We start from the raw sequence: 23,505 nt of genomic DNA on the forward strand, positions 1-23,505 counted from the left end.
TCAACCTCTCTTTGATTCTTACTTCTTCTTTCTTTGATACGAGGTGCTATGGAGCTTGGTGAACAAATGAGGATAATGTTTTAACGACGGCGCTGGAGGATGGAGCTTAGGGTCATAGGATTTAGTTGTTGTTGTTCTTCGATATGAAGAGCAACAACTTTAAAATTGTACATTTGTAAATTGTGGATGTCCTTTCTTTGTAATTAGGGTTATAGTTTTAAATGACATATTGATAGATAAGGAAGTTTTAGCTGTTGGTTTGTTAATTTTAGAATGTTTGAAATGTAACTAAAAATTATTGTATGAAAAAGATTCAGTTTTTTTATTGATAATCCGTTTGATCCATTTTTGCAGCCCGACTCGCGTGTTTTAGTGTTTCTTCTGATTTTGGACCTTTAGACTTTGGCTGACCTAGCCCTAGGATTTCATCAGATTCATTCTTAAAAAATAACTAAAATAAATAAAACCTTCATTAATAATAATAATAATTAATAATGATAAAAATAATAGTAATAATACTTAATAGAAATACCTTAAATAATAATACTTAATAATAAATTATTTTAATAATATGATAATAATCATAATAATTAATATTTTAGTAATAATCTAGATAATATTAATAAATAATAATAAACAATAATTTAATAATAATAATTAGTACTACTAAAATTAATTAAATGATTAAAAATAATAACATTAGCCACAAAAATGAAAACAAATTTTAAAAAAAGGATGAAAGTCGAAATGATCCTCTTTTAACTTTTAACTTTGTAGATCATTGAAGTTGACTAAATAACATGCATATGATGGACTTTGATAGAACAAGACATTTTACACTTAGTTCAAGTGAATTGAGCTCGACTCAAGATACTCAAACATCATACATGCCCTAGTACATTTTATAATTTTAAATAATTGAGATCGATAAAATAGAGTGGTCAAAATTTTTTTATATATATATATATATATATATATTGTACTAACTCAAAGTTATATTCATGATATAAAGATTGACTTGAGTATCATAAGCAAGAGCCAATTTAAATTTTAGATCTAATGAAACAAAATATTTGGTTATTAGAAAAGACTAAATCACCGACAGATCTGAAGTTGTACTACCTCAAACTTATAAACAAGATATAAAGATTGACTTGAACATCATTAGCAAGTGGTGATTTAAATTTTAGACTCGGGAAAGAAAAAAATTGGTTATTAGAATACACTAAATCATTAATAGATCTGAAATTGTACTAACTCAAAGTTATAAACATGGTATAAAGATTGACTTGAACATCATTAGCAAGTGGTGATTTAAATTTTAGACTCGGGAAATAAATTTTTTGGTTATTAGAATAGATTAAATCATTAATAGATCTGAAATTGTACTATCTCAAAGTTATAAACATGATATAAAGATTGACTTCATTGGCAAGTGGTAGTTTAAATTTTAGATCTTGTCAATTAGAAATTTGGTTATCATAAAAAGACTAAGTCATTGATAGGTCTGAAACAATTTTCTGTCATTTAATATATATATATATATATATATATATATATATATATATATATATATAATCAAATGATAAAAAATATCAAATTTAATAACATTACACCTTTAATAATTCTTCACAATATATTTGTATAACAAAATTTATTGTTGGATTGAAAGCTATTATTTTATAGATTATCTATATAAAATTTAACATCAATCAAAAATCATTTGATATATGAACGAAATACATAAAAATTAATGTTAAAAATTTTTAATAAAATCATTAATTTTGATCATTCTCTTTAACATATCAAATGATTTTCGATTGATATTAAATTTTATAGAGATGATATATATATATATATATATATGATAATATCTATTAATCCAACAGTAAATTTAGTGATGCAAATATATGTTAAAGAGTTATTGAAAGTCTAATGTTATTACTCATAATAAAAAAACCCATTTTTTAATAAGAAAAGAATTATCGCGTGTACTATAGTATGAATATTTGATGATGCATGTATGATTTGTTTATCACTCACCATTAGAGGTGAGAAGAGGCTCGACATTGAAAGACATGATCTTGGTCTATGATACATTTTGTTTATCATTAGACCTATTAAAGTTTTTAAAACCGTGTTATAATTTAGTAAAGAATAATGTTATTTTTACACTAATTTTCTACATCAAATATTTATATTACACATTTTTTATCATATTTATACGGTGAATAATATTTTTCTCTTTTTATAGAAAAAAAATATTTATAAAACAAAATTATTTTTAAAATTAGTTTTATAATATAAATATAAAATTTGTTATTAATCAATTTTATTATTGCATTAACCACAAAAATATAGGTTGTTTATCACCTATTTTATTTATAATTCATTAACCAAATTTACTACTTTATTAACCAATAAATATCATAATAGATTTAACATTGTTGTGTGCCCAAGACTTGATTCGAATTCAAAACTTTATTTTCAATGCATTTTATCCAAATTTTATCATAATTAAATTATAAAAATAAAATCTCTCTACACATTTTGTTGCGGCTAAATTATAGAAAATAATTTTACCGAAAAAAATATAGATAAATAAAGGGGACAATTTCTCAATCCATCACAAAAAATTTATTAATGTATCTTCAACTAATCATACAATAACATTTAATTTTATCTTATTTAATTATTTATTTAGTGATGTACTTTTTTGCTATTTTCAATGTATTTTTTTTTTGTATAAATCATATATGCTCTGTTTGACAACAGTAGACACTAATCCCTCAAATTGAGTAGAATTATACTAGGCGGAAAATTTCCCCAAAAAAGATTCAAACATTGTTGTCCATGATTAAATTCGAATCATAAACCTTATTTTCAATGCATTTTACCAAATTTTACTATAATTAAATTATAAATAAATAAAATCTCTCTACCCACTTTATCACGGCCGAATTTAGAAATTAACTTTACCAAAAAATATATTAATAAATAAAGAGGACAACTTCTCAATCCATCATAAAAAAATTGTTAATGTATCTTCCACCAATTATATAATAACATTTAATTTTATCATAATTAATTATTTATTAAATGATATACTTTTTTGTTATTTTCAATATATTTTTTTATAAATTGGATTTCATCATCATGTAATTTGCATGTAATTGTAGAGAATAATCCCTTCGATCAGTATTTAACACGGTTGCATGCACATGATTGAATTTAAATCCATTTTACTTTAAGGATAATTCTATCCAACTTTTATATTACGTATATAAGAATTCACCTAAATAAATTCTTACAGGTTTTGCGGCAGTTGAATCTTGCCTAAATTAAACTTTCTATTGTTACCCTAAATTAAACCATCCATTATTAATTTTTCCCTATAAATACATAGCATACAGCATGGGTAGGATATAGCAAAAACAATATAATAATGCATAGCACTAAATTAGTTATGAGAGAACAGGTTCTCAAGTTCACTATTTTCATCTTTTTATTTTTAATCATTCCAGTGATTTCAAGTCCTCCAGCAGATCCAATTCATTGTTCAGACTCAAACCATAACACAAACTGCACTATCACAAACGCCATTGGCATGTTCCCAGATCGAAGCATTTGCAAAGCCAGTGAGGTTATATACCCAACCTCAGAAGATGAACTCGTATCCATAGTAGCTTTAGCATCCCAAAGAAACAGAAAAATGAAAGTAGCAACACGTTACTCTCACAGCATACCAAAACTAGTTTGTCTCGATGATGACTATGATGGAGTTTTAATAAGCACAAAAAACCTCAACCGCGTGTTGAAAATCGATGTAGAAGCCATGACGATGACGGTGCAAAGTGGTGTGACACTGAGAGAGATTATAAATGAAGCTGCAAAATATGAAATGGCATTGCCATATACACCATACTGGTGGGGTTTAACGATTGGTGGACTCATAGGTACTGGTGCTCATGGAAGTACATTGTGGAATAAAGGAAGTGCAGTTCATGAGCATGTTATACATATTACAATTGTTACTCCTGCTGATCATCAAGATGGTTATGCTAAGGTTCGAAATCTTACTGAATTTCACGATCAAGAAATTAATGCAGCCAGAGTTTCTTTAGGAGTTCTCGGAGTTATTTCTCAGGTATACATTTATATTATTTTGTTATTAATTAATATTATATAGAGATTAATTATTATACACTGTCAATGTAAAAAGTTTTATACAATCGATTCATCACAATCACCCGCTTGTATTACTTCATCCAACGACTATGATTAACTGACGGTGTAAAATCCTTTTACATAGTCAATGTATTTCAATTAAATCATATTATATATATATATATATATATATATATATATATATATATATATATATATATATATATATATATATATATATATATATATATATATATATATATAAAGGTTGACTTGAGTATCATAAGCAAGTGGTAATTTAAATTTTAGATCTTGTGAATGAAAAGATTGGTTAATAATAAAGACTAAATTAATAATAGATTTGAATTTTTTTAATTTGTGCAATTCATTGAATAAAAATGTTATTTATTTTACAGGTTACCCTCAAATTGGAAGCCATGTTCAAGAGATCAATTACATATTTGTCAAAAAATGATTCAAATTTAGGGGATGAATTGATTAGTTTTGGAAAAAAGCATGAATTTGGCGATGTACTATGGTATCCAAGTCAACAAAAAGCTGTTTATAGAGTCGATGATCGTGTCTCCATTGATACACCTGGAAATGGCTTATACGATTTCATGCCATTTCGTGCCTTGCCTTCAGAAATATATGAAATTATTAGATCTAAAGGTAAATTAACTAAATGCAATTCAATTTCTTCACAAAAATAGAAACTAAAATAGTTTGGTTTTACTAATGGCAGAGGAGTATCAAGAAAGATTAAACATAGCTGAAGGGAAGTGTCATAATGCAAAGCTTGTAACTGCAACACTTGCTCACCTTAGTTATGGATTGACTAACCACGGTAATCTTTTATATATTTTTATTTATTTTTGAAATATAATTGCCACAACTATGCTATTTTACATAAAATAGTAATTCAATGAAAAATTTGCAGGGCTGCCCTTGTTTGAGTATCCTATTGTTGGATTCCACAATCGCATGCAGGCATCGGGAGCATGTTTGGATAGTTGGGATAATCATTTCACCTCGTGTCCATGGGATTCGAGGATAAACGGAGAATTCTACCATCAAACAACGTTTAGTATTCCTTTGTCTAGTGTAACAAATTTCATTGAAGATGTTCAACAACTTGTTAGGTTGGAGCCAATGGCACTGTGTGGCTTAGAATTGTACAATGGAATCCTTATGCGATATGTTACAGCTTCTGATGCATACCTAGGAAAAACAGAGGATGCTGTGGATTTCGATTTTACATATTATCGAAGTAAAGATTCATTGACACCTAGGCTTTATGAAGACATAATTGAAGAGATAGAACAAATCGGATTATTCAAATATGGAGGATTGCCTCATTGGGGAAAAAATAGAAATTTGGCATTTGTGAGAGTGATAAAAAAATATAATAAGGCAGATAAATTTTTGGAAGTTAAAGACAAGTATGACCCGCAGGGACTTTTCTCTAGTGAATGGACTGACCAAATTCTTGGACTTAAAGAAGGGGTAACGATATTGAAAGATGGTTGTGCATTAGAAGGATTGTGTATATGCTCACAAGATATTCATTGTGCACCAAAAAAGAATTACTTCTGCAGACCTGGAAGAATTTATAAGGAGGCGAGGGTTTGTCGACAGGTTGAAGTTCAAACCAATAGAAAAAGTGACATGAGGGATGAGTTGTGATGAACTTAATGACTTTTGGTGTCATAAGATCCCAAGTATCTTACTTTTTTTAAGGAAAATCTATGTTTATTTTTATTTCGAACAATAATATTTTGAAAAAGAATTTCAAATTCTTTTTGTGAGATAAAGTATTTTATAAAAAACTATTAGTCTGATTCAAATTTTAGAGTTTTTGAATTAGTATCTAATTTAGTTTTTGTTTTATTTGATCTGATGAACTAAATAGGTTGTTCTTTTGAGGAAAATATTGCTGTTGAAGTTATTGATGCATTTCTAATAATGAAAGTATTCAAAATATTAGTTTATGTGTATTTTTTATTTGCTTTTACTCAATTTTCAGCTTCTAGACAAAAAGTAATCCATTTGATCATTCACATACACATTTCATTAAAAAACAACTGAATAGCATTAGTTGTTACAATAAATAAATAATTATTTAAATGATTGAATCCACAAGAACCCATGATATAAATCTCTTTTAGCAAAGTTTACTATTTTGATTTTAAAAAGATTTTGGTTTTGTTTGCATAAAAATTACAAATATATTAAAAAAGGTGAAAATCGAGAGATAAAAAACATGTAGGGATTAAATTTTATTAGATACGAGACAATGACCCACGCATGCGCGGGATTATTTGTATTATGATATTGCAACTCCATGGATACAGGCTATGAACATGGAGAGAAGATGATTAGAAAATCAGAAAAATATAGTGAAACCTCTTGCATTGATCAAGCTGGCATTTAGTATATATACAACATGAAGCTATTGTAGAAGTAGGTTATACTGCAAGCAACTAATCTAACTAATTGTGTCAGCTAATCTAACTAATTGTGCCAGCTGTCACACATAAATATAATTAATTCTAAAACAGTCGGAAAGTTGTTATGAATCAGTTTATAAGTTAATAGCCCCCACAAGTTGAACTTTGGTAGATGTTGAATAAGTTCAACTTGGACATCAATGCATGAAAAGGTTTTAGAAGCAGAGATTGGAAAAACCTGGAAGTTGATTGTTGGACGAAACCAAAATGAGCTTCATGACACCTGCCAAGAACTTTTCATGTACAATATGGTAGTCAATTTCAAGGTATTTAATTCTCTCCTGAAAGACGGGATTGACAACTATGTGTAAAGCACTTTGCCTGTCACAAAAAAGAACTGATGGCTTGGAGCATGTGATGTGTATATTACTAAGCAAGTAGAGGATCCATATAAGTTCACATGTTGCTAATGTGAATGCTTAATATTCAGCTTCTGAATAAGAGCGTGACACGATGGTTTACTTTTTGGTCCTCGATGAAATTAGGGAAGATCTTATGTAAAAACACGAGCATGATACTGATCTCCTAGTGTCCAAACAACCTGCCCAATCAGCATCAGAAAAACATGATAAATGGGTAACTGGATTTCTAGGGAAAAGAAGACCACGACCTAGGTAACCTTGCAAATATTGCAACACCATATAGGTTGCATTATAGTGAACTATGAATGGTTTATATAAGAGTTGACTAAGTTGTTGAGTAATGAATGTGATGTCTGGCCTGGTGGTATTGAGATATATTAATCTTCTAATGAGTCTTTGGTATGTTGGAATGTCTTCAAATGCAAGGCATCATCGTGGCACAATTTTATTGCAGGTTCAGAAGGTGTGTTAGTAGGTCTTAAACCAAGGAAGCCTGAGTTAGTTAATAGGTCAAGAAATACTTGCTTTGGCATATGATGATTCCTTGTTTCGAGTGTGCAACCTCCAATCATAATAAGTATTTAAGTGTGTCGAGATCTTTGATTTTGAAGGCTTGATGTAGGACATTCTTCATGTGTTGAAACTCAGTCATTGAGTTACCTGCTAGAATCACATCATCAACATAAACAAGTAGGATTGTGAATGAATAATGAATGATCTGAGGGTGTTTGTTTATAGCCATGTTGAAGGAGAAGTGAGGCTAGATTTTCATACCATTGGCAACTTTCCTGTTTCAATCCATAAAGGACTTGCTCAGCTAGCAAACCTGATTAGGTTTAGATAATTTAACACCGGGAGGAAGTATCATGTAAACATCTTCATGCAAATCACCATGTAGGAAAACATTGTTTACATCAAGTTGATGTAAATGCCAATTGTTGATAGAGGTTAAAGCTAAAATAAGTCTGATTATGGTTAGCTTTGAAACTAGTGAGAATGTATCAAAATAATCCAAGCCTTCAATCTGATTATATCCCTTTGCAACCAATCATGATTCAAACCTTTCTATGCTACCATCTGCTTTGTATTTGATTTTGTAGACACATCTATAACCTATTGGCTTGACATTGGTCAGAAGATCTACCAACTTTCAAGTGTCTGTTTTCTCAAGGGCATCAAGCTCAACATTCAGAGCTTGATTCCAACATTCAAACTTAGATGCCTCATTAAAGTTTATGGGTTCAGTTAGTGTGGTAAAGGATACACTAACATGGCAACAAGAAGGAGAAAGATAAGAATAGGAAACAAACTTAGAAATATGATAGATAGTACCTAAAAAGGATTGGTTTGGTGTATCATTGAAACTTGCCCAAATATAATCGTTGAGGTGTGATGGGTGTGATTGACTCTAAAAAATACACAATTAGGAGGGTGAGTTATGTCAAGTGGAATATCAGGTACATAGTTGAGGTTAGGTATTGGTGTGTCATGTGTGGTTACGTTGTGGTCTTATGGATTATGAGATTCCATATGGGGGTTAGACACTTGACTGTCATAAGTTTATGGTGGAATGATGTCTGGCTTGGATCTTAAGTCACTGAAATGTTCCTAATTTTGGGTAATGGAATCACAGGATTATGAGATTCCATATGGGGGTTAGACACTTAACTGTCATAAGTTTATGGTGGAATGATGTCTGGCTTGGATCCTAATGTCCTTGCATCTAAACAAGTTCACATCTTTGTCATCTCTCTCTCATCTTTGGGATTGCCTTTTGCAGGGATCATCAAGCACCTATTTGTTGGTGTTTTACAATTGTGTTTATATGTTCATTTTTTATATAACCACTAATCAAAATAGAAAAAATATGTCTTGTTTAATTTAAGTTTATTGCGCAAGGTGTAGCGGTAAATTCATGATCATCAAGCTATGGATAAGCTAGACATCAAATAACAAGAGTCGCCACCGTGCTTTTATTGTTTCCAAGGGAAAAGGGAAAAGTATGAACAAAATCCAATAGTAAGAAGTTTTCAAATCAAAACTAATAAAATGCCAGAGATTACAGGTAAGGGGGTTGGTTACACAGAGGGAAGGTGTTAGCACCCAAAGTGTCCTAGGTACTCCTAGGGAGCCCTTTTTTGTGTGCATATGTATTTTTATGCAAATGATGTTTGCAAGCAAATAAAATGTGGGGATGAGAAAATAATTCATTAGTTATATTTTTGTGTTTGACAAGACCTTCAGACTTGTGCCTACGTACCAACATAAAAATGAAGGATCAAAACCTCGTAGTTCGTGGTATAAATTTCAAAGTGGATACATTGCTTTTAACAAAATTAAAGTTTGAAAGGCACAAAGGCCTAAAAATGGTTTGAATGAGTTAGTTCTTTTTGGCTTTGAAAATTTTAAGTCAAGTATGGTTAAGTCTATTTACAAGTTTGATTAAGAAAATGAGTTTGAAAATGCAATGGCATAAGGCCAAAGTTTCTAGTTTGCAATATAGTCAAAGTTTAGAAATCAACAAACACAAGAAAAGAAGATTTTTGAAAGGAGAGAGAGATTTTGAAATTAAAGAAATGGGGAGGAGATGAAGAGACTAATCCTAAGCATAAATTTAAAAGTTAGTAGTTGAAAAGATCTAACCAATGGGATGCAATCCAATAGACAAGAATGTCATATAGAAACCCAAATTCCCTTGGACTTTAGAATCAAGCAACAAACAATGCACAATACATCAACTTGAGAAGCAAGGCATCAAATAAAGATATCCACATCCAAGCTTAACAACTCCATGATCTTCTTCAAAGTTGCCCATGTAGCATATGAATTCCACAATGCCACAAGTCACAGGTTCAAAATAACAGCTTCACAATGATATGTTTCAGATGAACTCAAATGGATCTTCAATGATGTATCAGATGAAGTTTCAAATTACAAGCACTTGGTTACATGAAAGTTGGCATTGTCCAAGTCCTTTGCATAGGGAGTGTTGCCTAAATTCTAAGTCCAATTGTCTCAGATCAAACCAACAGTCCACACAAGATACTTTTAGGGTTTTTGTTCTTATTATATACATTAATGGTCAAAAACCACACAATCAAACACAATATACACAAACAAAATATGTCACAAAATATGGTCCAAGTGGACAAAGTGGAAATGACATTAACATAAACAATTAGAATGGCATGAATAATGGCAAATGAATAAGACTTAAAAATAAAGTGCATTAAAGTAAATGACATGAAATTAAATGTTAGTTGTTAATGAGTTAGAACACTCAACCCACTTATCACAAGCATGGATCCTTGTGTTGGTTCTATGTGTTGGCATCAATTTTGGTAAAACCTAGAGTTATCACAAGTTGTCATGCGTGTTGTCTTGACATGTGATATCAGTTTCCCGTAGGATGTTTAAATATGGTTGTGCAGGATTTAGCTAAGATGTCAGACCCGATGTTAAGACATGTGTATACAGAATATTCAGTTTGAATGTTATGTATCTTAAGATTGCGCTTTTCATGCAAATCTGTGTGTGATTATGTGGAGATTGAATGCGTTATTCAAGGAGTAATTTGATTTAAAACCAAAATGATTTATTTTCCAATAAGGTATGATTAGCTGTCGTTAATAAGAAGATACGCCAGGAAAATAGATTTAGGGTTTTATGATGCCCAGGCCCATTCAAAAGCTTCTATTTAAAGGCCATGTAAAACCTGGTTTGAACACACAAGAAACGAATGAGATATTGAGAGATTGTTAGGGTTTTAGTCTTGTGTGAGCTTGTGTATTGTGATCCATTCATTCATCTTATTGATGTTTGAATTGGACTGACTTTTGTGTTGTAATTTGTTCACTCTAAGCTTTGAAGCACGAGTATGTGTTTACTTGGTTGAAGCTTTTAAGCAAGATCAAGTATGTGTTCTTGAAGAGTGTCTTCTTTCTTTGTAATATTTGTTTTTATATCACTGTTGTGATTGAGGGGGAGTGAGTAGGGTCTCATATCTAAGAGTTCTTAGATAGAAGTCACACGGGTGGAGATTAGGTGAAAAGACTGTAACTTGAAGTTGTTCACTGAGAGTCTTTGAACTAATTTTGTTTAGTGGATTTCCTTCCTGGCTTGGTAGCCCCCAGATGTAGGTGAGTTTGCGCCGAACTGGGTTAACAATTGCTTGTGTCACTTTTTCAATTGTTTCTTTGTTTTCAATCCTGTTTATATTTTAGTTGTTGTTCAGATATTAGTGTCGTGACATTACCTTCGACTTCTCATATCTGATACCAGAATTTCAATTGGTATCAGAGCAGGCATCAAGCTCTGGTTCTGGGTGAGATCTTGGGACGTTACTTTCTGGTACTATGGATAGAGATGGAGGATCTGTACACAAACCACCAATTCTGGATGGATCTAACTATGACTACTGGAAACCTCGAATGGTAGCTTTCTTGAAATCTTTGGATAATAAGGCTTGGAAGGTTGTTCTAACAGGCTGGGAACATCCCTTCATTACTAAGGAAGGAGAAGTTACAACTCATAAGAAGGCTGAGGAAGAATGGACCAAGGAGGAGGATGAACTAGCTCTTGGAAACTCTAAAGCATTGAATGATATATTCAATGGGGTTGATAAGAACATCTTCAGACTGGTGAACAACTGTAAGGTAGCTAAAGGTGCCTGGAATGTTCTCAAAACCACTCATGAAGGTACCTCTAGAGTGAAGATGTCTAGATTGCAGCTGCTTACTACTAAGTTTGAGAATTTGAGGATGAAAGAAGATGAAAGTATTCATGACTTCCATATGAATATCCTTGAAATTGATAATGCCTCAGGAGCCCTGGGTAAGAAGATGTCAGATGAAAAGCTTGTAAGGAAAATTCTCAGGTCACTTCCCAAGAGATTTGCCATGAAAGTGACAACCATAGAAGAATCTCAAGATACCTGCAAGATGAGAGTGGATGAGCTAATTGGATCCCTCCAAACATTCGAGTTGGGAATGAGTGATGGATTTGAAAAGAAAGTCAAAAGCATAGCCTTTATCTCAAACATTGAAAAGAAAGAGGAAGATAGTAGTCAGGATATTGATGAAGATCTGGAAAATGATGTAGCATTACTTGGGAGACAATTCAACAAACTCCTAAAGAGGATGAATGTAAGGTCAAAGTCAAATGTCAAGAACAACTCATTTGACATCAGTAGGTCCAATGATGCTAGAAGAAGAACAAAATCTGAGGAAAAATCCAAACAGGGCAAAGGAATTCAGTGCCATGAATGTGAAGGATATGGACACATTAGAGCTGAATGTGTGACCTATCTCAAGAAACAGAAGAAGAGTCTTGCTGCTACTTGGTCTGATGAAAGTGAAACAGAAGGAGAGTCTGCCAATTTTGTGACTGCCTTGACTGGAAGATGGGATTCTGATGAAGACTCCAATGATAATGAAGTAACTTTTGATGAATTAGCTACTACCTACAGGAAGTTGTGTTTCAGAAGGGAATAAGTGTGTCAACAAGTGGAGAATTAGAATAAATTGATAACCCAACTAGAGGATGATAAGACAAAACACTTAGAAACCATTTCTAAGTTGAAGATCGAAGTCGTGTTCCTGAAGACCAAACTGGATGAGATGACCAAGTATGTCAGAATGCTAAACAGTGGATCTGACACCTTAGACAAAATCCTCCAGACTGGAAAGATGGCAGGAGACATGACTGACCTTGGGTTCAATGAATCCTCTCCTGAGTGTAGTCCCGCTGGCAGCAAACCAAAGATGTCATATCAGGTGTCTCAACATCACAAGGAAAGACAACATAAAGGAAAACACCAAAGATGGAGATGTCATTACTGTGGGAAATTTGGCCACATAAAACCATTCTGCTTTAAGTTGTATGGTTATCCTAGTCCTACTCATCATCAACCTAGACCTAAACATCACATCCCTGTTAACAGAAAACAATGGGTTCCTAGGGCTGGTGAAACTAACTTGATAGCTCACACTTCCTTCAGAGTTTCAGCCAAAGAAGACTGGTACTTTAATAGTGGATGCTCTAGACACATGACTGGAAGCAAAAACCTGCTAATTAACCTCCAACCTCATGCCCCCAGCTATGTAACTTTTGGTGATGGAGCAAAGGGTGAAATCAAGGGGATTGGAAAGCTAAACTGTCCTGGAGTCCCTAACCTTGATAATGTGCTGCTTGTTAAAGGATTGACTGCAAACTTGATTAGCATCAGTCAACTATGCGACCAAGGTTTAAATGTGAACTTCACAAAAACTGAATGCTTGATTACTAATGAAAAAATGAGGTGATCATGAAAGGAGTCAGGTCTAAGGACAACTACTATATGTGGAATTCTCAAGAAACTAGTTATTCATCAATGTGCACTCTAGCTAAAGAAGAAGAAGTGAAACTATGACATCAAAAAATGGGTCATCTGCATCTTAAAAAGGAATGAAGAGGATTATATCTGTTGAAGCTGTTAGGGGAATCCCAAAATTAAAGATTGATGAAGGAAGAGTTTGTGGTGAGTGTCAGATTGGAAAGCAGACAAAGATGTCATATCAGAAGATCAAACATGACACCACATCTAGAGTGCTGGAACTTCTCCACATGGACTTGATGGGACCTATGCAGGTGGAAAGTCTTGGTGGGAAAAGGTATGCTTATGTTGTGGTGGACGACTTCTCCAGATATACCTGGGTAAATTTTATAAGGGAAAAATCTGATGTGTTTGATGTGTTCAAAGATCTTTGCCTAAGACTTCAAAGAGAAAGAGAGAGTCATGTTATCAGAATCAGAAGTGATCATGGGAGAGAATTTGAGAACAGTAAATTTGCTGAATTCTGTTCATCTGAAGGAATTGGTCATGAGTTCTCCTCTCCCATTACCCCTTAGCAAAATGGTGTGGTAGAAAGGAAAAATAGAACTCTCCAAGAATCTTCTAGAGCTATGATTCATGCTAAGAAGTTGCCTTACCACTTCTGGGCTGAAGCTATGAACACGGCCTGCTATGTTCACAACAGAGTAACCTTGAAGAAAGGGACCCCAACCACTTTATATGAAGTTTGGAAAGGAGGAAGACCTACTGTCAAATACTTCCATGTGTTTGGCAGTAAATGTTATATCCTGGCTGATCGTGAACAAAGAAGGAAAATGGACCCCAAGAGTGATGAAGGAATATTTATGGGCTACTCAACCAACAACAGAGCGTTTAGAGTTTTTAATTCCAGAACAAAAGTTATGATGGAATCTATCAATGTTGTTGTTGATGATCAAGAGACTGATGTCATAGACGATGTTGAAACATCTATGAATGATGCCCCAGCTGATCTCCTGGACAAAAGTAATGAGAGTGAGTCCACTCAAGCTGAACCTAAAGCTGATAAAATTAATAAGGGACCCTCTATCAAAATTCATAAGGATCATCCGAAAGATCTCATTATAGGAGACCCAAATAAAGGGGTCACCACTAGATCAAGGGAAGTGATCTCACATGGTTGTTTTGTGTCCAAGATTGAGCCCAAGAATGTCAAAGAAGCCTTAACTGATGAATTTTGGATTAATGCCATGCAGGAAGAGTTAGGCCAATTCAAGAGAAATGAAGTGTGGGAATTGGTTCCAAGACCTGAAGGAATAAATGTTATTGGAACAAAGTGGGTTTACAAGAATAAATCTGATGAAAAAGGTGTGGTTACTAAAAATAAAGCAAGATTGGTAGCACAAGGATACACTTAAGTTGAAGTAGTTTACTTTGATGAAACATTTGCTCATGTAGCTTGCCTGGAGTCCATTAGATTACTGCTCGGAGTGGCATGTATTCTGAAGTTTAAACTGTTCCAAATGGATGTGAAAAGTGCCTTCTTAAATGGATACTTAAATGAGGAAGTGTATGTTGAACAACCTAAAGGGTTCACAGACCCAAATCTTCCAAAGCATGTGTATAAGTTGAGGAAAGCCTTCTATGGGTTGAAACAAGCTCCTAGAGCTTGGTATGAGAGACCCACAATGTTTCTCATTGACAATGGATACAGGATGGGAGGCATTGATAAGACTTTATTTGTCAAAAATGAAGGAGGAAAGCTCATGGTGGCTCAGATATATGTGGATGATATTGTGTTTGGTGGGATGTCAAGTAAGATGGGTCAACATTTTGTTGAACAAATGCAGTCTGAATTTGAAATGAGCCTTGTTGGAGAACTAACCTATTTTCTTGGGCTACAAGTCAAGCAGATGGAAGATTCTATCTTTCTATCTCAAAGTAAATGTTCCAAAAATATTTTCAAGAAGTTTGGCATAGAGAATGCAAGCCACAAAAGGAAGCCTGCCCATACTCATCTGAAAGTGTCTAAAGATGAAAATGGTGTCAGTGTGGATCAAAGTCTCTAAAGAAGCATGATAGGGAGTCTTCTATATCTCACAGCAAGCAGACCTGACATTTCTTTTGTTGTAGGTGTATGTGTTAGATATCAAGCTGAACCAAAGGTGAGTCACATAAACCAAATGAAGAGAATCCTGAAATATGTCAATGACACTAGTGAATATGGGATGCTATACACTCATGGATCTGAATATGTGTTGTCTGGATATTGTGATGCTGATTGGGCTGGAAGTGTTAATGATAGGAAAATCACATCAGGAGGATGCTTCTTCTTGGGGAACAATTTAATATCATGGTTTAGTAAGAAACAAAATTGTGTGTCTCTGTCTACTGCTGAAGCTGAATACATAGCAGCTGGAAGTAGTTGTTCTCAACTGGTGTGGATGAAACAAATGCTAACTGAATACAATGTCACACAAGATGTCATGACATTGTACTGTGACAACCTGAGTGCTATAAACATTTCTAAGAATCCTATTCAGCACAGCAGGACAAAACATATTGATATCCGTCACCATTTTATTAGAGAACTCGTGGAGGATAAAATTGTAGCCCTAGAGCATGTTCTTACTGAGATGCAGTTAGCTGATATTTTTACAAAGGCCTTGGATGCAAATCAATTTGAATTCCTAAGAGGGAAATTAGGGATTTGCATTTATGAAAATTTGTAGCAATTAATATGGAGTGGAAAAGGTAATCAAATTATTGTCTACCTTCTTAAAATAAAGCGCCCCTTTATGGTAAATCATCACCTAGTCTTGGAAATACCATCTATTACCTTTTCACACGCAACCTCACTACCCACTCCAACTTTTCCAACTCCCTGCTTCTTCCTCAAACTCCTCTGCTAGGGCAACTGAAATTTTTCCACAGAAACGTCAAGATGTCACAACATCAAACTCCATCTGGTTCAAAAACTACTAAACCTACTCACAAGGATAGCACTCCTTCCATGGCCATTCACGATGATGAAATTTTGGATGTGGTCCCTCTGTCTGTTATTCCAGGCGAATCCCTTGATTTAAACCATCCCATGGATGCATCAGCTTATGCATGCCCCAATCAAGGTAACAACTCTAGTGTCCCTTCTAGCTCAACTCATGCCACTAGTTCTAAGGAAGATATGCACCACACTGATCGTGTCATAAGAAACCTAGTCACTAGAATCCTTAATGAAGGACATTCTGTGAAGGGAGTATCTACTCCCCTGTCTAAAATGTACCCCTCTCCTGAGGTTGAACATCATAGTGAGAAGGATGACGATTCCTCTGGATCTGAGAAGGACATGGCTGCTGAAGGTTTGTGCTCTATAGGGCAAACTGTATTTGGTAAAGGAAAATTTGTGGCATCTACAACTGCCAATGCTTCCCATTTTGAGAATCATGATGCTGCAAACAATGTGGTTGACCTAGAGGATGATAGGTCTGATGATCAAGAGGAGAGCTTACTTCATCACTTAAAGCCTAGTATGGCTAAGCGTATGAAGACTAGAAAAGGATGTTGTGGAAGTTGCTACTATGCATTTGGATAATATCTCTTTCCATCTTGAAGATGGAGCTTCCAAATGGAAATTCGTGATTCAAAGAAGGGTGGTTGTAGAGAGGGAATTAGGAAAGGATGTTGTGGAAGTCAAAGAGGTCATGGACCTAATAAAGAATGTTGGGTTAATGAAGACTGTGGCTGGGTTATCTCAGTGCTACGAGGGATTGGTTAAGGAATTCATTGTCAACATTCCTGAAGATATTGCTGACAAGAACATCAAGGAATTTTGCAAAGTATTTGTGAGAGGTAAGTGTATCACATTCTCTCCCATTGTCATTAACAATTTTCTAGGAAGAAGAGTAGAGGGTGCAGGTGAATTGGAAGCTATAGACAATGCGGTCTGTAGAGAAATTACAGCAAGGCAGGTGAAAGAGTGGCCTATTAAAAAGCATCTTCCTGCTGGGAAGCTGACTATGAAGTATGCTATATTGCATAAAATATGATCTGTAAATTGGGTCCCTACCAACCACATTTCCACAATTTCTAATATCCTTGGAAGATTTATCTTTGCTGTTGGAACCAAACTAAAATTTGACTATGGTAGATTTATGTTTGAACAAATTATCAAGCATGGATCTACTAATGCAGTGAAGCTGCCTAAAGCCTTTCCCTCTATGTTTTGTGGGATTATCCTGAGTCAACACCCTGGAATTCTGAGTACTAATGACCTACCAAGTAGAAGAAAACCTACTCTATCAGTGCACTATAACCTGTTTGAAGGCAGTCATGTCGAAGACATTGTCATGACATTTGCTATGAAAAAGCCAGCCTCAAAAGTTGGACTTATTGTTGAGCTGAAGGAGACGTGTAAAGAGCTGGGTGAAGGGATAAGGGTAGCAACAGCTAGGAAGAAATCGTTGGAAGCCCTGATTGCAAGCTTGGAGCAAGTTGAAGGTGAGAATATTGAACATGCTAAGGAAGTTGAAGCCCACACCTCTAGTGAGAGGTCTGCAACTAATGATGAGACAAGTGGCAATTCTGTTTCTGATGCTGATGAAGCTGCAACCTCAAGCTCCTCTGATTAGCTCCTTTGAATTTGGCCCCCATTTATGTGATGGTTTTTGTTGCTGTTTTGATGGATTTCTTGGATTTTGGCAGTTATGTTCTGCTGTTTTGATGTTTTGCTGTTTTAATTTGGCCCCCATGGATTTGTTGGTTTGTATCTCAACTTGCTTAAAGCTCTTTATGTACTTGGTTATGTAACACTTAACTTCTGGCATTCTTGTTTTTGACTGAATAGACATTTATTTTGTCTCTTTGGTCTCTTTTGGCTAAAAAGGGGGAGAAGTAGCTATAGCTATAGATGATGTTATAGATGATGATGTTATAGATGATGTTATAGATGCTGTTGGAGATGATGTTGGAGATGATGTTGGATGTTTGATACAAAGAGGGAGAAAAGGGGGAAGTGTTTTGTCTGTGTAAAGCAGATTGGTCCTAGCTGAAGGGGGAGGTGGTGTGTTCTGAGCACAAGCGCATGTGTGTTTACTAGTTGCTATTTTTGCTAGTCATGTGTGTATGTTTACTTCTGCTACTGAACTGATACTGTGATTGTTATCTTGTGAAATGTATGATCTGATGTATGTTTTAACCATAATTTTCCAAAGGGGGAGTTTGTTGGTTCGATGTGTTGGCATCAATTTTGGTAAAACCTAGAGTTATCACAAGTTGTGATGTGTGTTGTCTTGACATGTGATATCAGTTTCCTGCAGGATGTTTAAATATGGTTGTGCAGGATTTAGCTAAGATGTCAGACCCGATGTTAAGACATGTGTATACAGAACATTCAGTCTGAATGTTATGTATCTTAAGATTGCGCTTTTCATGGAGTAATTTGATTTAAAACCAGAATGATTTATTTTCCAATAAGGGATGATTAGCTGTCGTTAATAAGAAGATACGCAAGGAAAATAGATTTAGGGTTTTATGATGCCCAGGCCCATTCAAAAGCTTCTATTTAAAGGCCATGTAAAACCTGGCTTTAACACACAAGAAACGAACGAAATAGTGAGAGAGTGTTAGGGTTTTAGTCTTGTGTGAGCTTGTGTATTGTGAGCCATTTATTCATCTTATTGATGTTTGAATTGGACTGACTTTTGTGTTGTAATTTGTTCACTCTAAGCTTTGAAGCACGAGTGTGTGTTTACTTGGTTGAAGCTTTTAAGCAAGATCAAGTATGTGTTTTTGAAGAGTGTCTTCTTTCTTTATAATATTTGTTTTTATATCACTGCTATGATTGAGGGGGAGTGAGTAGGGTCTCATATCTAAGAGTTCTTAGATAGAAGTCACACGGATAGAGATAAGGTGAAAAGACTGTAACTTGAAGTTGTTTACTGAGAGTCTTTGAACTAATTCTGTTTAGTGGATTTCCTTCCTGGCTTGGTAGCCCCCAGACGTAGGTGAGTTTGCACCGAACTGGGTTAACAATTGCTTGTGTCACTTGTTCAATTGTTTCTTTGTTTTCTATCCTGTTTATAATTTAGTTGTTGTTCAGATATTAGTGTCGTGACATTACCTTCGACATCTCATATCTGATACCAAAATTTCAATTGGTATCAGAGCACGCATAATGCTCTGGTTCTGGGTGAGATCTTGGGACGTTACTTTCTGGTACTATGGATAGAGATGGAGGATCTGTACACAAACCACCAATTCTGGATGGATCTAACTATGACTACTGGAAACCTCGAATGGTAGCCTTCTTGAAATATTTGGATAATAAGGCTTGGAAGGTTGTTCTAACAGGCTGGGAACATCCCTTCATTACTAAGGAAGTAGAAGTTACAACTCATAAGAAGGCTGAGGAAGAATGGACCAAGAAGGAGGATGAACTAGCTCTTGGAAACTCTAAAGCATTGAATGATATATTCAATGGGGTTGACAAGAACATCTTCAGACTGGTGAACAACTGTGAGGTAGCTAAAGATGCCTGGAATGTTCTCAAAACCACTCATGAAGGTACCTCTAGAGTGAAGATGTCTAGATTGCAGCTGCTTACTACTAAGTTTGAGAATTTGAGGATGAAAGAAGATGAAAGTATTCATGACTTCCATATGAATATCCTTGAAATTGATATTGCCTCAGGAGCCCTGGGTAAGAAGATGTCAGATGAAAAGCTTGTAAGGAAAATTCTCAGGTCACTACCCAAGAGATTTTCCATAAAAGTGACAGCCATAGAAGAATCTCAAGATACCTGCAAGATGAGAGTGGATGAGCTAATTGGATCCCTCCAAACATTCGAGTTGGGAATGAGTGATGGATCTAAAAAGAAAGTCAAAAGCATAGCCTTTATGTCAAACATTGAAGAGAAAGAGGAAGACAGTAGTCAGGATACTAATGAAGATCTGGAAAATGATGTAGCATTACTTGGGACACAATTCAACAAACTCCTAAAGAGGATGGATGTAAGGTCAAAGTCAAATGTCAAGAATAACTCATTTGACATCAGTAGGTCCAATGATGCTGGAAGAAGAACAAAATCTGAGGAAAAATCCAAACAGGGCAAAGGAATTCAGTGCCATGAATGTGAAGGATATGGACACATTAGAGCTGAATGTGGGACCTTTCTCAAGAAACAGAAGAAGAGTCTTGCTGCTACTTGGTCTGATGAAAGTGAAACAGAAGGAGAGTCTGCCAATCTTGTGACTGCCTTGACTGGAAGATGGGATTCTGATGAAGACTCCAATGATAATGAAGTAACTTTTGATGAATTAGCTACTACCTACAGGAAGTTGTGTTTCAGAAGGGAATAAGTGTGTCAACAAGTGGAGAATCAGAATAAATTGATAACCCAACTAGAGGATGAGAAGACAAAACACTTAGAAACCATTTCTAAGTTGAAGATCAAAGTCGTGTTCCTGAACACCAAACTGGATGAGATGACCAAGTATGTTAGAATGCTAAACAGTGGATCTGACACCTTAGACAAAATCCTCCAGACTGGAAAGATGGCAGGAGACATGACTGGCCTTGGGTTCAATGAATCCTCTCCTGAGTGTAGTCCCACTGGCAGCAAACCAAAGATGTCATATCAGGTGTCTCAACATCACAAGGAAAGACAACATAAAGGAAAACACCAAAGATGGAGATGTCATTACGGTGGGAAATTTGGCCACATAAAACCATTCTGCTTTAAGTTGTATGGTTATCCTAGTCCTACTCATCATCAACCTAGACCTAAACATCACATCCCTGTTAACAGAAAACAATGGGATCCTAGGGCTGGTGCTACTAACTTGATAGCTCACACTTCCTTCAGAGTTTCAACCAAAGAAGACTGGTACTTTGACAGTGGATGCTCTAGACACATGACTGGAAGCAAAAACCTGCTAATTGACCTCCAACCTCATGCCCCCAGCTATGTAACTTTTGGTGATGGAGCAGAGGGTGAAATCAAGAGGATTGGAAAGCTAAACTGTCCTGAAGTCCCTAACCTTGATAATGTGCTGCTTGTTAAAGGATTGGCTGCAAACTTGATTAGCATCAGTCAACTATGCGACCAAGGTCTAAATGTGAACTTCACAAAAACTGAATGCTTGGTTACTAATGAAAAAAATGAGGTGATCATGAAAGGAGTCAGGTCTAAGGACAACTTCTATATGTGGAATTCTCAAGAAACTAGTTATTCATCAATGTGCACTCTAGCTAAAGAAGAAGAAGTGAAACTATGACATCAAAAAATGGGTCATCTGGATCTTAAAAAGGAATGAAGAGGATTATATATGTTGAAGCTGTTAGAGGAATCCCAAAATTAAAGATTGATGAAGGAAGAGTTTGTGGTGAGTGTCATATTGGAAATCAGACAAAGATGTCATATCAGAAGATCAAACATGACACCACATCTAGAGTGCTGGAACTTCTCCACATGGACTTGATGGGACCTATGCAGGTGGAAAGTCTTGGTGGGAAAAGGTATGCTTATGTTGTGGTGGACGACTTCTCCAGATATACCTGGGTAAATTTTATAAGGGAAAAATCTGATGTGTTTGATGTGTTCAAAGATCTTTGCCTAAGACTTCAAAGAGAAAGAGAGAGTCATGTTATCAGAATCAGAAGTGATCGTGGGAGAGAATTTGAGAACAGTAAATTTGCTGAATTCTGTTCATCTGAAGGAATTGGTCATGAGTTCTCCTCTCCCATTACCCCTTAGCAAAATGGTGTGGTAGAAAGGAAAAATAGAACTCTCCAAGAATCTGCTAGAGCTATGATTCATGCGAAGAAGTTGCCTTACCACTTCTGGGCTGAAGCTATGAACACGGCCTGCTATGTTCACAACAGAGTAACCTTGAAGAAAGGGACCCCAACCACTTTATATGAAGTCTGGAAAGGAGGAAGACCTACTGTCAAATACTTCCATGTGTTTGGCAGTAAATGTTATATCCTGGCTGATCGTGAACAAAGAAGGAAAATGGACCCCAAGAGTGATGAAGGAATATTTATGGGCTACTCAACCAACAACAGAGCGTTTAGAGTTTTTAATTCCAAAACAAAAGTTATGATGGAATCTATCAATGTTGTTGTTGATGATCAAGAGACTAATGTCACAGACGATGTTGAAACATCTCTGAATGATGCCCCAACTGATCTCCTGGACAAAAGTAATGAGAGTGAGTCCACTCAAGCTGAACCTGAAGCTGATAAAATTAATAAGGGACCCTCTATCAAAATTCATAAGGATCATCCGAAAGATCTCATTATAGGAGACCCAAATAAAGGGGTCACCACTAGATCAAGGGAAGTGATCTCACATGGTTGTTTTGTGTCCAAGATTGAGCCCAAGAATGTCAAAGAAGCCTTAACTGATGAATTTTGGATTAATGCCATGCAGGAAGAGTTAGGCCAATTCAAGAGAAATGAAGTGTGGGAATTGGTTCCAAGACCTGAAGGAATAAATGTTATTGGAACAAAGTGGGTTTACAAGAATAAATCTGATGAAAAAGGTGTGGTTACTAAAAATAAAGCAAGATTGGTAGCACAAGGATACACTCAAGTAGAACGAGTTTACTTTGATGAAACATTTGCTCATGTAGCTTGCCTGGAGTCCATTAGATTACTGCTCGGAGTGGCATGTATTCTGAAGTTTAAACTGTTCCAAATGGATGTGAAAAGTGCCTTCTTAAATGGCTACTTAAATGAGGAAGTGTATGTTGAACAACCTAAAGGGTTCACAGACCCAAATCTTCCAAAGAATGTGTATAAGTTGAGGAAAGCCCTCTATGGGTTGAAACAAGCTCCTAGAGCTTGGTATGAGAGACCCACAATGTTTCTCATTGACAATGGATACAGGAAGGGAGACATTGATAAGACTTTATTTGTCAAAAATGAAGGAGGAAAGATCATGGTGGCTCAGATATATGTGGATGATATTGTGTTTGGTGGGATGTCAGGTAAGATGGTTCAACATTTTGCTGAACAAATGCAGTCTGAATTTGAAATGAGCCTTGTTGGAGAACTAACCTATTTTCTTGGGCTACAAATCAAGCAGATGGAAGATTCTATCTTTCTATCTCAAAGTAAATGTGCCAAAAATATTTTCAAGAAGTTTGGCATGGAG

The 23,505-nt window shown here is 35.1% G+C and overlaps 1 protein-coding gene across 1 annotated transcript; it reads left to right on the forward strand.

Moving 5' to 3' along the window:
- The first annotated feature begins 3,650 nt into the window (after positions 1 to 3,650).
- Positions 3,651 to 5,853, forward strand: LOC127129437 (probable L-gulonolactone oxidase 6). Its single transcript, XM_051058621.1, has 4 exons — positions 3,651 to 4,147; positions 4,584 to 4,839; positions 4,913 to 5,014; positions 5,108 to 5,853. The coding sequence occupies exons 1-4, from the start codon at positions 3,713 to 3,715 to the stop codon at positions 5,851 to 5,853; spliced, it is 1,539 nt and encodes a 512-aa protein (XP_050914578.1). The 5' UTR covers positions 3,651 to 3,712.
- Positions 5,854 to 23,505: the final 17,652 nt, after the last annotated feature.

This window comes from Lathyrus oleraceus, chromosome 3 (assembly GCF_024323335.1).
Source record: "Lathyrus oleraceus cultivar Zhongwan6 chromosome 3, CAAS_Psat_ZW6_1.0, whole genome shotgun sequence".
NCBI lineage: Eukaryota > Viridiplantae > Streptophyta > Magnoliopsida > Fabales > Fabaceae > Lathyrus > Lathyrus oleraceus.

Excerpts from the sequence above, each read along its gene's own strand:
- LOC127129437 (XM_051058621.1), top strand. The coding sequence starts at position 3,713 with ATGAAAGTAGCAACACGTTACTCTCACAGCATACCAAAACTAGTTTGT. Across the intron at positions 4,148-4,583 it reads TTCTCGGAGTTATTTCTCAG|GTTACCCTCAAATTGGAAGC; the intron begins GTATACATTTAT and ends TTTATTTTACAG. Across the intron at positions 5,015-5,107 it reads TTATGGATTGACTAACCACG|GGCTGCCCTTGTTTGAGTAT; the intron begins GTAATCTTTTAT and ends AAAAATTTGCAG.